Source organism: Daucus carota, chromosome 5, assembly GCF_001625215.2.
Source record: "Daucus carota subsp. sativus chromosome 5, DH1 v3.0, whole genome shotgun sequence".
NCBI lineage: Eukaryota > Viridiplantae > Streptophyta > Magnoliopsida > Apiales > Apiaceae > Daucus > Daucus carota.
The window spans coordinates 13261951-13276094 of NC_030385.2; the positions used below are offsets into that span (position 1 = coordinate 13261951).

General features: G+C 37.0%; 1 protein-coding gene across 1 annotated transcript; it reads right to left on the reverse strand.

Annotated features, from left to right (window-relative positions):
- Positions 1-7927: 7927 nt before the first annotated feature.
- Positions 7928-12223, reverse strand: LOC135152742 (uncharacterized). Its single transcript, XM_064093829.1, has 5 exons — positions 12021-12223; positions 10796-11831; positions 9220-10031; positions 8509-8628; positions 7928-7940 (listed from the first exon to the last, which is right to left on the reverse strand). The coding sequence occupies exons 1-5, from the start codon at positions 12221-12223 to the stop codon at positions 7928-7930; spliced, it is 2184 nt and encodes a 727-aa protein (XP_063949899.1).
- Positions 12224-14144: the final 1921 nt, after the last annotated feature.

Here is a 14144-nt window from a genome sequence, read left to right on the forward strand (position 1 = left end):
GATGATGTTAAACGGATTCTAGGGTTTCCGAGGGACAACTTTCAAGTGGAACCTACCAGTGAAGAGATTACTCAGTTCTTCCAAGACATCCACTATCAGGGACAGATTTTTCTTCCCAAAATGTCTAAGAGTAAATTGAAGGCTGAATGGGATGTCTTCTTTGATACCTTGGCTAAGGTGTTTGCTCCGACAACAAGGCAGAATTTTCACAACATATCTTCTATGCTACAAATCTTTGGATTCTCTGTAGCTTATAATCGTCGAATCAACTTCGGGAAGATATTACTCAAGGAGATTATCAGAAAAATGGGTTCTGTCACTCAGAGATCCATTCATGACAATGAAAAAGTTGAGTGCCACTATCCAAGGTTCTTAATGCTGTTCTTAAATGATAAAATGAATGATGCGGATAGGAGCATGTACGTTGACTCTACTGTGGTGCCTATTCTAAGGACTTGCACCAAGATTCAATCCAGGCTTGCTAATCAGAAAAAGCATGAGAATGTGCCTCTTGTTGTGACACCCTTCATTCTGGAACAGTTTAATGTTCCACTTCAACCTGTTCAAGTACCTGAACCTCTCCAACAGCAACAATATCAACCACAACAGCAGCAACCGGCTCAACCAGAATTCCATGAACAACAGCAACAATCACCTCCACAAAACCTCCAACCACTTCAACTCCTCCAAGACTACCAATCCTCCAGCCAATCCTCACATTACCCTCCTTACAACCCTCCTTACAACTCACCATATCAATCACCTCACCAATCATCATACAACTCTCCTCACCAATCTCAAAACCAATCCCCTCCACATTACAACTTCTTCCCAGATCAACAAGCATCCATCTTTCCCTCTCAATCTGAACCAACACCTTCACCTACACATACACATAACATTCCCCAACCACAATCTACCTCTCAGCCCCTGCCTGCTGATTCTGCTATCAATCCAGAGCTACAGGACTTCAGGACTGATTTACAGGTAGCTCAGGTACTTTCTAATCTCACTGATACTTTTAATATTGATATTGCAGATTTTGATTGTGACATTGGATTTGATTTCCAGACTCCCAGCTATGAACCTGAAAACACCCAGGTTCATAACCAAGCTGACGTTTCCATTTCAACAACTGATTCTTCATCAAACACATCAACCAACACTACTACTACACCAGTTGTTCGAAAGGTAGCCCGGAAACGGAGTGGGAGTGCTATTCTGAGAGAACCCGCAGCTGTGTCTTACAAGAAGCAAAGGGTGGCAGAACCAGAGACAACTGCAGCCGCATCCATTTCCTCCCAAAAGGATTTGGACACTGAAATGGTAAATATACAGTCTCTAGATTCATTTTCTCCACAGAATGCGTTTATTGAAATTGGCCGTCAAACCGCGGTATCCTGTAAAGAGTCAAGCACACAACTAGCACTCACGCTAGTAAACACTAAACCTTTGTCTTATGATTCTTCACTTAGAGAGAGCACATATTTTCAAAACATGTCATATGCAAACTTTTCTGATCACTCTTTCTTTTTGGATCAGGATCTACTTGGCAACCTGCAAGTACATCTGCCTTCACAGGCATCAGAAGGACAATTTGTTCCTTCACATCCTACAGTTCCATCTCAGGGAACTATGGTTGTTTATACAGGTACTGGTGACGGTGTGACAAACACGAGTGAAATCAGGCAAACACCGAGCGAGACACATGCACGAGAGGATAGTGATAAATCTTTGAGTGTTCGTGAGGTGAGTGCACACACCAACACAGATCTATTACAGGAACAAATGGCTGCTCTAAAAGCTGAAATTGAAAGGTTGAACGCTGAGAATGCTAGATTCAGAAGTGGAGAGCTGGTGACTCTACAAGAGAAAGTTACTGATACTTCCTTTACTTCTCTGAAAAAAGAATTGGACGATCATGTCAAGGGTATTCACTCTAGGATGGACAAGTTTGACAAAGACCAGGAGCTCTGTATGACAAAGCTTGACAACTTGGAGCAAACTTTGGCTCAAGTTGTTCAACACTTGAAGATTAATCTGTCCACATCTCAGTCTACTCCAGAGGATCCCTCAACTAAGGGGGAGAAGGATAAGGAAGATGAGGAAGACAAAGATGATCACGGCAATGCTGATGCTGCTGATAGGAGTAATAAGGATGGAGATGCTGATAGGAGTGATAAGGGTGGAGATGGAGCAAGTAGAAAAGATTCTTCAGCAGCTGACAAAAGTTATGACAAGTCTAAAGGCAAAATGCCTGAATCTGAGAACATCTTCACTAATCAGGATTATGACAACATTCCTGAAGATGTTAATGATGATGATGCATTTGATGCTGCTTATTTTGAAGCTGAGGAAGAAGGTCGTTTCGAGGAAAGCTTTCTCTTCAATGAAGATCGGTCTGTGGACCCTGAGCACTTGGAAAGGGTCAGGATGTTTAAAGCTCAACATGAGGCTAGCAAAGCTAAGCTTCAGGAATTACAGAAACTGGTGGATGAGAAGAGGACAACTGATGAGTTGGTCAAGCTGGAGAAACAGAAGCTATGGGATGCAAAGTGCAAGGAGAAGAGAGAAGATATCTCCAGAAAAGTTGGTGAAAGCTGGGATATTGCTAGACAAATCTTCTCTGGACCTCAAAGGGAACCTTTCAATGATGGTAAGTTCAAATCTTTCATCTATGACCTGAGAGAGGCTAACCCTAATGAGGATATGTTTATGCGTGCTCTTGCTCTCGAGTTAGAATATGTAACTATAGGTGTCAAGAATCTCCTCAATGAATGGGAGATCATTATTTCTACTCAGAGAAACGGAACATTCAGGGTTTCAATTGACTTATTCAAGTTCTTATCTCTTACTGAAATCTGGGTGATTCATAACAAGATTCGACGCAGCTCAAATCTGAATGAACTCCTTCGCGACAGACTTATGGATAATGCTATTCATAACAGTCCACAAGTTGTCAGAAATCCTTATTGTGTGAAGTTCATCCACGAGAGCAAGTTTGCAACCTTCTACCTGGACTACAAACATCTTCTTAAGTATGATGTTAATTAGATGGTTATTTTTTCGACTATTCTACGTACCAAGGACTTCGCTACGAAAGCCAAAGCTGATGCTGATACTGAGATTGTGAACTACAGCACAAGAAGGAACATTCAACAATACTTCAGAAAGATGAAGTATATCAACCAATCTCAGCCAGCAGATTTCATCGAAGACCCTTTGGACATAGAAGTTCAATATCATTTTTCGTTGGCTCGTGAAAGAAAGAAGCGTGGAGAATCCACTGCAGCTGAAGAGCCTACTCAGAATGAGTCTTCTACTCCAATCATTCACTGTTCAGATACTGAAGAAGGAGAAGTCACTCGTTCTGAGTGAAATAGATTGATTAGGATATTTGTTAGATATGTTCAAGGAACATCCTTTTGTAATCTATTAATGATCATGGTTTATGTTTAATGCAAAACCATAAACTTTTGCTATTTACATTCCAATGTTTAAATCTTTGTCTTATCTGTTAGTTGAGTTATCCTCTAGGAAATTTGCATGTTATGTTAACAAACAAATAGGGGGAGATTGAAAGGCATATGTTCAGCCTATTTGTATTTAAAGAGATACAACTCAACTCAGATAAGAAAGCTCAGTAAATAGCAAGTCATCGGAATCCGTACGAAGAACGTCAAATGATTTATGGGAATTATATGTCAGATAAATTCCAGGATGCTGCTGCACACCACTGAAAGAAGTTCATTAATATGTTCAAGCCTCAGTGCACAAATAATCTTTTGTGGCACGTCCAGGAGTTCAGAAGATATAAAGTTTCTATACTTTATTATATCAGAAGATTCCATTTAATGAAGAAGTACTTACAAGACGAAGACTCGGCGAACAAACCAAATTCTTAGTGTTTATTTGACGAAGAATATTTGATTTAACTAGATACAGATGAACCAGACAGTACATCTTTGTATCAGTTATTCAAATTAAATATTTGAAGTCAAGCAGAAGTGGTAGTTCGTTCGTTCGAGAAATCAAAAAGAAGTTATTAAAGTTTAAAGAAGACAGGAAGCAATTCTACTGAAGATTGGGTGATTTAATATTTAATAGATTATTATTTCACTTCTCATATAATTATATTAATTGTGTAATTTATTTATTAAATTAATTCACTCTCGAATTAATTTATTTTATGAATTTATATGATTAACTTAATTAAGTGGATAATTTTCAATTAAATATACATTACAAATTACATCTAAATCACTTAAATCTACTCAACAAGATAATCTAAGATTGTCTTGCCGAGTGATCAACCATCTGCCAAGACATTTCTTTGTCTTACTGAAGTGAAAAGGAAGACAGCATGACAATCTTTTGTGATTGTCTGATCGAGTGAAGGATTGAAGTCGCAAGACAATCTTTTGTGATTGTCTTGCCGAAGTACAACTGCCTTGACAACCTTCCAAGACAATCCTTTGGAATTGTCTGACCGAGGGAAGTTAGCAAGACAATCCTTTTGTCTTGCCGAATATGCTTATGTATTCAAGACAATTCTGATTGTCTTTCTGCCTTATGGTTTGTCTTTCCTTCCCTTTAAATTGTCTTTCCCTTTAGGCAATTGTCTTGCTAGCGAGTTTATAGCTTGATAGACAATGTAAATTTGTCTTACCTTGCCTTGTATTGTCTTGTCCAAGCCTAGATTGTCATACCTTCTTTGTATTTGTCTTTCCTAGCTTGTATTTGTCTTGTCTAGTGATTGTCTTTCATGTACAAAGCTTTGCCTATAAATATGGCTTAGTTTCTTCATTTCTAAGTGTTCATCACTTTGATATTCAAAGCATTTGTAAAGCTTTCAAGTTGTTCGTAACTAGCTTGATCGTTATATCCACAATTTTCTGTGCTTTGATAACCCGGTTGTTTTAATCACTAAATCTAGAATATACCCTGTCGAATTTATTCTACGAACTTTAGTGGACATTAAAACTGAACCATATTAATTATATAACGACTTCAAACATTGTTATATTAATTAATTACAATCTGATTAACAAGTTATATTCCAATCAGATTCACTTCCGTGATTATTTTATATCGATTGTATTCAACCCCCCCCTTCTACAATCGTATCTGGACCTAACAGCAAATCAGTTGAAGTACCAGTAGTTGTCAACTGATGAAGGACATCAGTTGAAACATTCATAGATGAGACTTTCAACTGATGAAGGCTGTTAAGCGCATCAGTTGAAGGACAAACACTATTCAACTGATGAGGGAGATCAGTTGAAGATAAAGAAGAAATAGGTAAGGAGGCTGTGACAATTGAGTCTGTGGTGAGTGATTTTGAATGTAAATCCACAGAACACATTGTCACAGAAGAAGAAATGTTATGAGAAAGATCCAACAAATCATTATGATGATCAATCTCAGAGAGGGGCTTCTCCATGAAGTCTAAAGATGGAGAATTTACAATTGTGGTGTGAATTAACTCCACATCCACAGAAGAGGTTGCAGAAAGTGTTTGGGGTGTAGAGATAGTGAGATCATAAATATAGGAGATGGGTTGAGAAGTAGAAGGGGGCTGTGACTCCACATTTACTGGAGTCACATCAAGCTGACTTTGAGAAATTTCAAGCATAAAATCAAGAATGGTTGCCTGTGAAGTGTGTGCAGAGTGCTTAGATTTATCACCTTTTAACTTCTTTCTCCCATAGTCTTTAATGGGTGACTGAGTGTCTCTCCCCCTCTTTTGCTATGTCCCTGGATGGGGACTATTTTCAATAGCAACATCCTTTTGGGAGGATGCTGCTAGGGATGTGTTTAGTTCCTTGTTAATCTCTACAGTCTTTTGGGAGACTACAGAGTGGCTAGGCTGGTTAGCACTCTCCTCTCCAACCTTATCCTTAGGGCTTCTTTGATTTTCACCATGTCCCTCCCCCTCACTTCCACCAATCACACTCCCCTCAGGTTTGTGTTTCTTAATTTTTACAACATGTGCCTTTTGGGAGGAACCTGAGGTTGGTTTTTTAGATTTAAATTTGGAAGGTTTTGCCACTTGGGTAGACTGTTGTTGTGCCTCCTCAACAGCCTTTATGGCAGAAAGCAAAGAAGGGGAGGGTTGAGAAGGAGTAGTAGGGAAACCAAATACCTTTTTCTCATTACCAGTCTCCATAATTGGCAGGTAGACAACCTCCAAGTTGTTGTATAGCTTCATTCTTGCAAGATCCTTGAAGATTCTCTTCTCCTACACAAAGCTAGCGACCTTGGCTTCTTTGTTAGTGATAACTAGCTTATCATTAACATGATTAGCAAGCATCATAAGAAACCTAACATAGTACATATCTTTGGGCCTATCAGTTTTATCACCTAACTTCTCCCCAATTTCTTGGATCATTAAAGCACCAAAGTTAAAGTACTCATTTGTTAAGAACATATATAGCATTTGCAAAATTTGAGAAGTAATAGCATCAAAATTACTGATTTTGCCAGAAAATGCCTTACCAAAAGCATCACATAGATAGCTCCATTCTCTCCTAAGCCCTTTTCTAACTATTTTTCCTAAAGCATCAGTAGGCAAAACATAGTTCATGGCATACAACATATTAACTAGTTGAATGTCAGAATGCAGGGTACTAACAGTATTTTCAGGAAGTTTAAAGCATGCATTCATAACATCACAGTTAATAGTATATTCATTATTTTTAAGAGAGAAGGAGATAGTTTCATCCTCACTATTGAAGATAACCGTAGTCCAGATTTCCTCTACCACTTCATGGTAGATTGTTGGAGTGGAGAGCATAGCATGAGACAGTTGGCTTGCCTTAATGAAATCCATCATCTTGTGGAACTCCATTTCTTCCACAGCCTCTTTATCCACAAAGGATGCAAAGTTGTTCTTCTCATAAATGAAATGAGTAAGAGATGAATATTTCTTCATTGGCGCCATTGCAGTTACAGAAAAAGCTTGAAGAAAATGAGAACTTGTTTTTGCACAGAAAGAGAATAGGGCTTTGTGAATTCGAAAGAGTGTGATAAAAAGAAATAAAATAAACTGAAAATACTTATATACTTTCTCAGAGAATTGCTGTGATTGGCTGAGAAATTACCGTTGAGAAGAAATAACTTTCATTTAACTCCGCAAAAAAAAAATTTACACACACGATTGTATGTATAAAGTAGAGGAGAGATAAAAGTAATTTCAACGGCTCAGATCATGTAATTGTTTCGATGGATGAGATAGGTGCCTCGTTCAACTTCTTATTCAACTGATGATGATCAGTCGAAAGTGTTTTCAACCGATGTCATCAGTTGAACTAAAGACAAGGCATTAGAGTATTGTTTCAATGGCTGATCTTGGAGATCATCCGTTGAAACACTACCTTAAAATGAGAAAAATTTCACTATCTCATCAGTTGAAATATTACATAATTTATCCAAAGTCATAACTAAATCAATTTTGAGAAATTAAATTTAGTCAAACTCTGGCTGCCAAATTACAGGTAAATTCATCATAAATTAGGAGAAATTTAACATACCTAATTTACTTACCAACCTTGTGAATGTAGATTCATCAAGAGGCTTTGTAAAAATGTCTGCAATTTGTTCTTCACTTGGAACAAAGTGCATTTGAATAGTACCAGCCATCACATGTTCCCTTATGAAGTGATACTTAATGTCAATATGCTTGGTTCTTGAATGTTGCACTGGATTTTCAGTTATAGATATAGCACTGGTGTTGTCACAGAATATTGGGATTTTTGAGAGACTTAAACCATAATCAAGTAATTGATTTCTCATCCACAATATTTGTGCACAACAACTTCCATACTCAGCCTCAGCAGTAGAGGTTGAAACAGAATGTTGTTTTTTGCTAAACCAAGAAATCAGTCTGTCTCCAAGAAATTGACAAGTGCCTGTTATACTTTTTCTATCAATTTTGCATCCTGCAAAATTAGCATTTAAATATCCAATTAGATCAAATCCAGAGTCTTTAGGGTACCAAATACCAAGATTTGGTGTTTCCTTAAGATATCTGAATATTCTTTTAATAGCAATGAGATGTGATTCTTTTGGATCAGCTTGAAATCTAGCACAGAGGCATGTAGAAAACATTATATCTGGTCTACTAGCTGTCAAGTATAAAAGAGAACCAACCATGCCCCTATAATTAGAGATGTCCACAGATTCTCATTAGGACTTAACTCTAATTTAGTGGCAGTTGGCATGGGAGTCTTAGCTTCTTTGCAATCCATTAAATCAAACTTTTTAAGTAAATCATAGATATACTTAGTTTGATTTATGAATATATCTTCTTTTAATTGTTCATACTTACTTTTCATAAGATTAGCAAACTTTTTGCAAATTTTCTCATCTGTTGATCCAAAAATTATATCATCTACATAAATTTGAACCAAGATAAATGCACCATTTACATTTCTGTAAAATAATGTTTTATCTACAGTTCCTCTGGAAAAATGATTATCTAACAAGAATTGAGATAGAGTGTCATACCAGGCCCTTGGTGCTTGCTTTAAACCATAAAGTGCTTTCAATAAGAAGTCTACATACTCTGGAAAGTCTGGATCTTCAAAACCAAGAGGCTGACTCACATACACCTCCTCTTCCAGTTCACTATTTAGAAAAGCACTTTTGACATCCATTTGATAGACTTTAAAGTTAGCATGAGCAGCATAGGCCAAGAAGATTCTTATGGCTTCCAATCTTGCAACTGGTGCAAATGTCTCATCAAAATCAATTCCTTCAGATTGAGAGTACCCTTTAGCCACAAGCCTTGCTTTGTTTCTTGTGACAACTCCATTTTCATCCATTTTGTTTCTGAATACCCACTTTGTGCCTACAATTGTTCTATTCTTTGGCTTGGGTACCAGCTTCCAAACTTTGTTTCTCTCAAATTGATTTAATTCTTCTTGCATAGTAAGAACCCAATCAGCATCTTTGAGAGCATCTTCTATTACTTTAGGTTCATCCTGTGAAAGAAATGCACTGTACAAACACTCATCGTGAGTAGCTCTTCTGGTTTGTACAGATGCATTGGCATCTCCAATAATTAATTCAAAAGGGTGATCCCTTGTCCATTTTCTCTGAGGTGGAAGTGATTGCCTTGATGATGTAGCTTCATTGTTATAGTTCAGATTTCCATGTTGAAAAGCTCCCCCTAAATTTGACATCTCATTATTCCTAGATTGATTGGAGTTTTGAGACATTCTTTCGACTGATGAATCTAGAGGAGTTTCAACTGATGCTTCCACAGTAGTTTCAACTGATGCTTCAGTTGAATTTTCAATGGTTGTTATCTCATGTGGCAACAGCTCATCAGTAGGAATATGGATTCCAGGATTAATTCCAGCATTCTGAGCAGAATCATCACATTCATCATCACTATCATATAGATCACCTTCACCTTCATTTTCAAATCTGAGATTGTCATGAAATACTTCATCTGACGAACCTTGAATCTTTTTATCATCAAAAACTACATGAATTGATTCCATAACAATGTTGGTTCTCAGATTGTATACTCTAAATGTTTTTCCATTAGAGTATCCAACAAAAATAGCTTCATCTGCTTTGGCTTCAAAATTTCCAAGATTTTCACCTTGATTCCTTAGAACATAGTACTTGCATCCAAATACATGAAGAAAGCTAATTGTTGGCTTCTTTCCCTTAAAGAGTTGAAAGGGAGTCAGATTATGAGAATTGGTTATTAAGGAAATGTTTTGAGTGAAGCAAGCAGTATTCACAGCCTCAGCCCAAAAATAGGTTGGGAGTTGAGCTTCATTGATCATGGTTCTTGCAGCTTCAATAAGAGTTCTGTTTTTCCTTTCTACTACTCCATTTTGTTGTGGAGTTCTTGGTGCAGAGAACTCATAAATAATTCCCTTATCTTCACAAAATTCTTTCATCACTGAATAATTGAACTCAGTCCCATTATCACTCCTTATTCTTTCAACTTTGACATCTGGATTGTTGTTTAATGTCTTGATGTGATTGATAATGATTTTCCCAGCTTCATCCTTAGAATGCAGGAAGAAAATCCAAGTAAATTTTGAAAAATCATCAACAATCACTAGACAATATCTCTACTTTGAAATTGACATAATGTTGACTGGACCAAATAAATCCATGTGCAAGAGTTGGAGAGGTTTCACAATTGTTGAAAGAGATTTTCTTTTGAAAGAGCTTCTCTTTTGCTTTCCTTGCTGCCAAGCTCCAAACAGACCATCTTTGGAAAATTCCAGCTTTGGAATTCCTCTGACCAAATCCTTCTTTACCAACTCATTCATTGTCTTAAAATTTAAATGAGACAATCTTTTGTGCCATAGCCAACTGTCATCTGAGCTTGCTTTACTGAGAAAACAAGTGATGGATTCAGACTTGACAGAGTTGAAGTCAACTACATACACATTCCCTTTTCTTTTTCCAGTTAGTACCATATTGCTGTCATCTCCTTTGGTGACAACACAGGCTGCAGGAGTGAAATTGACCTTGTATCTTTTGTCACAAAGTTGGCTGATGCTAAGCAAATTATGTTTAAGACCAGACACCAATGCAACTTCATCTATGATGACATTTTCTTTTGCAATCAAGCCATATCCCATAGTGTATCCTTTGTTGTCATCTCCAAAGGTAATGCTAGGGCCAGCTTTCTCTACAAACTTTGTGAGCAGGGAAGAATCACCAGTCATGTGCCTGGAGCATCCACTATCTAAGTACCACAAATTCTTCTTATGGTTTCCCTGCACACATTTTCAAAAACAGATCAAGTTGATTTTGGTACCCAAATTGTTTTGGGTCCAGATTTGTTAGTCATAACAGCTTTCCCTTCATTCTCAATCTTCCTCTTGGATTGAGAGGATTCAATCTTTGGTTTTGATTGAGAAATTGGGGTATCAACATTACTCTTTAAGATAGGCATTTGAGGCATACACATGTTATTGATGCCTTGCATGTTTGAATGAAATTGAGGAAAGTTAAAAGCATTGAAATACGGATTGAACATATATGGCATGCTAGTATGAGAATATGGATTGTGAGGTAATAAACTAGGCATCATGCTCATAGCAGATAAGTTCATGTGAGAAACAGATGGCATAGAAATAGGCAATGAAGAATTAGGAGCAATCACAGTTTTACAATTAGCAGATAAATGATTGACACTACCACATTTACTGCAGGTTTTCCTAAGAGCACTAGCATTGGGAGTGTAATTAGTGTGCTTATTGACTTCAATCTTACCATTCCTATTTTCCTTTTTCTTTTTGGTCTCTTCTGATTTAGACTCACTAGCGTCCAGTTTCTTCTTAGTCTTATTACTAGAATTTTGAATGTTGTTTACACTCTCACTAGTCTCAGAAGAGTTATTCTCACCTTTGACAAATTTCTTCTTAACAGGACCATATTTCTTGTTAAGTTTCTTGAGAGCTTTCTTCTCGACTGATGAATTTTTATTCAACTGATGACTTTCATCAATTGAAGCTTTGGGTTTCAACTGATGATCATCATCAGTATTTTCATCACTTGAACTGGCCTCTGAGATCTCAAGAACTTTCTTGTCTCTTTTCCATTCATTCTCAACAAAGGTTTCTCTACCTTGCATGTTGATAATATTAGCAGAAACATTCCTTCCAGATTTCCATCTGGCAATCATATCTTGTTCCTTATCAAGCTGTTTTCTTATGATCTCTTCTCTTTTTAAGACAACCAAAAGATCATCTTTGGCTGTCTGACATTCAATTTTCAGTTTCTCAAACTCAATGAACTGAGTTTCCAGAGCACTGTTTCTATCACTAAGGAAGGTGTTAGCTTCCTTAATTCTACAGTTTTCCTTAGTGAGAGAATTTAAAGAGACATGCAAATGATATAATTCTGTAAACATTTCATTTATAGTAGCATTGCATTCATCTTTAGTTAACTCAACTAAGTTTGTAGTGAATACCTGACTACTGCTTCGAGTGTTTTCTTCTTGATCTGTGGAGTTGGCCATTAGAGCAAGATTGACAAACTCCTCCTCTTCATCAGAATCATCTCCAGCTGCCCAATCATCCTTTGTAATGAATGCTCTTTCTTTTTGCTTGAGGAGTTCATAGTATTTCTTTTTGTAGTCCATGTTTTCACTGGACCTCTTCTCAGCTTTAGGCTTTCTGCATTCATTTGCAAAGTGACCTGCATTCCCACAGTTGAAGCACTTGAATTTGGATCTATCCATCATGCTTCTGTCAGACTTGGGATTGCCTTTAAATGATTTTGCAGGGTTAAAATTCTTCTTTAATTTCAGTTTGGAGAATCTTCTTGACAGGATGGCCAAGTGCTCATCAATCCCATCACTTTCTTCACCAGAATCAGTTGCATCTTTTCCTTTTCCTTTTCCTTTGCTTGATTCTGAGCTCTCTTCTTTGACCAACTTCTCAGTTTCTTCAACTTGAGATTTTCCCTTATCCTTGACAGTATCATCAAGAGATGCAACTAGAGCCACAGATGAATACCCTTTCTTTTGGCTCTTTTCTATCTTTTCATCTTGTTCCATTTCCAGCTCATAAGTTTTCAAAGTTCCATACAGTCTCTCAAGAATGTAGTCTTTGAATTCTTGAGTGTTTCTGAGAGAGACTGTCATGGGTTTCCATTCTCTAGGAAGAGCTCTTATGAATTTCAGATTTGAATCCTAAACTTGGTAAATTCTTCCAAAGAGTTTTAGACCATTTATCAGTTTTTGAAATCCGTTAAATGTGTCACTCAAAGTTTCACCGGCCTTGAAATGGAATTACTCATATTGTTGAATCAGCAACTGCATTTTGTTTTCTCTTACTTGCTCATTCCCTTCACAGATGGTCCTGATGGTGTCCCAAACTTCTTTGGCACTAATGCAGCTGATAACACTTTCAATCATTTCTTGATCCAAACCATTAAACAGAAGGTTCATGGTTTTCTTATCTTTGTGCACTTCTTCAGTGTCTTCTTGAGAATATTCATGGATAGGTTTTGGAACCATTTTGCCTACCATGTCTTCACCATCAGCTCCAATACTGGTACATACCTTCATGGGGACATGAGGTCCTTTCTCAATGCAGTTACATAACTTTCATCAATAGACAACAAATGCAAATGCATTCTCACTTTCCAGTTAAAGTAGTTGTCTTTGTCAAGAACAGGAATCTTCACTCCAGCATCCTTCTTTCCCATCTTTCTCTAGCAGTGTTGATCTTTTTCCCTGTTTGTTGGGAACCTGGCTTTGATACCAATTGTTATTTTACACCAACTATGAGAAAGATTGTAGAAGGGGGGGTTGAATACAATCTTTTACAAATTAAAAGATTCAAGAACAAATACACTCAAAACAATAAAGCAGAAAAAAATACCAAGTATTAAAAATACGGGTCGATTGAATGATCCACTCGTGAGATTTTGTATTGAAGAATCTATGGATTGATTACAATTCTCACAGCTGCAGGTTCATCACTTGAACAGTTTCTAACTCTCAGATTTTCTCTCAAGTATTCGAACAAGTTCAACTGATGCTACTAACTTGGTTATATACTCCAAGTTTTACAAAGCTTTTAACTAGAATACAAATTGTGCACTCTAATCTAAACAATGCTACACATCTTTGTCTTATGCATGCTTTCTGTGTTGTCTTCATCTTTGACCATCATCTTGATTTGATCCAGATTGCATTGCATGAGATAAGAATGTTTCTGGTTCTTCTTTATTGTCCTAATCAGGCTTCCATGTCTGTTTTAGTGCAATTCGATCCATGTGATTTGTCAGACTTAAGCTCTATTCACTTTCAACTGCTCTTTGATTCATCAGTTGAAAGCTCCTTCATCAGTTGAACGAATTACAGACTTCATCAGTTGAATGTTGTTCCAGTCTCATCAGTTGAATTCCTTAGCTTCATCAGTTGAATACTTTGTCTTCAGTTGAATGCTAGGATTTCATCAGTTGAAACATGATCCAGTCTTCATCAGTTGAATAGTTACATCTCATCAGTTGAATATCCTTCACTTAGATAAAATTACATGGCATTGGATATTTACAATTAGCCACCCTATTCTACCATCCGTTGATAATTCTCAAGGACAAGAAATATAACAATTACAACTGAAATTTTGATAAAGATTTTAAATAAAACA

Coding starts and splice junctions, on each gene's coding strand:
- LOC135152742 (XM_064093829.1), bottom strand. CDS start 12,223: ATGGATAGATCCAAATTCAAGTGCTTCAACTGTGGGAATGCAGGTCAC. Junction 11,832..12,020: donor GATTCTGATGAAGAGGAGGA/GTTTGTCAATCT, acceptor GGAAAACTGTAG/AATTAAGGAAGCTAACACCT. Junction 8,629..9,219: donor GATTCATCAGTCGAAAGAAT/GTCTCAAAACTC, acceptor TTTTCTAAATAG/TGAACTGGAAGAGGAGGTGT.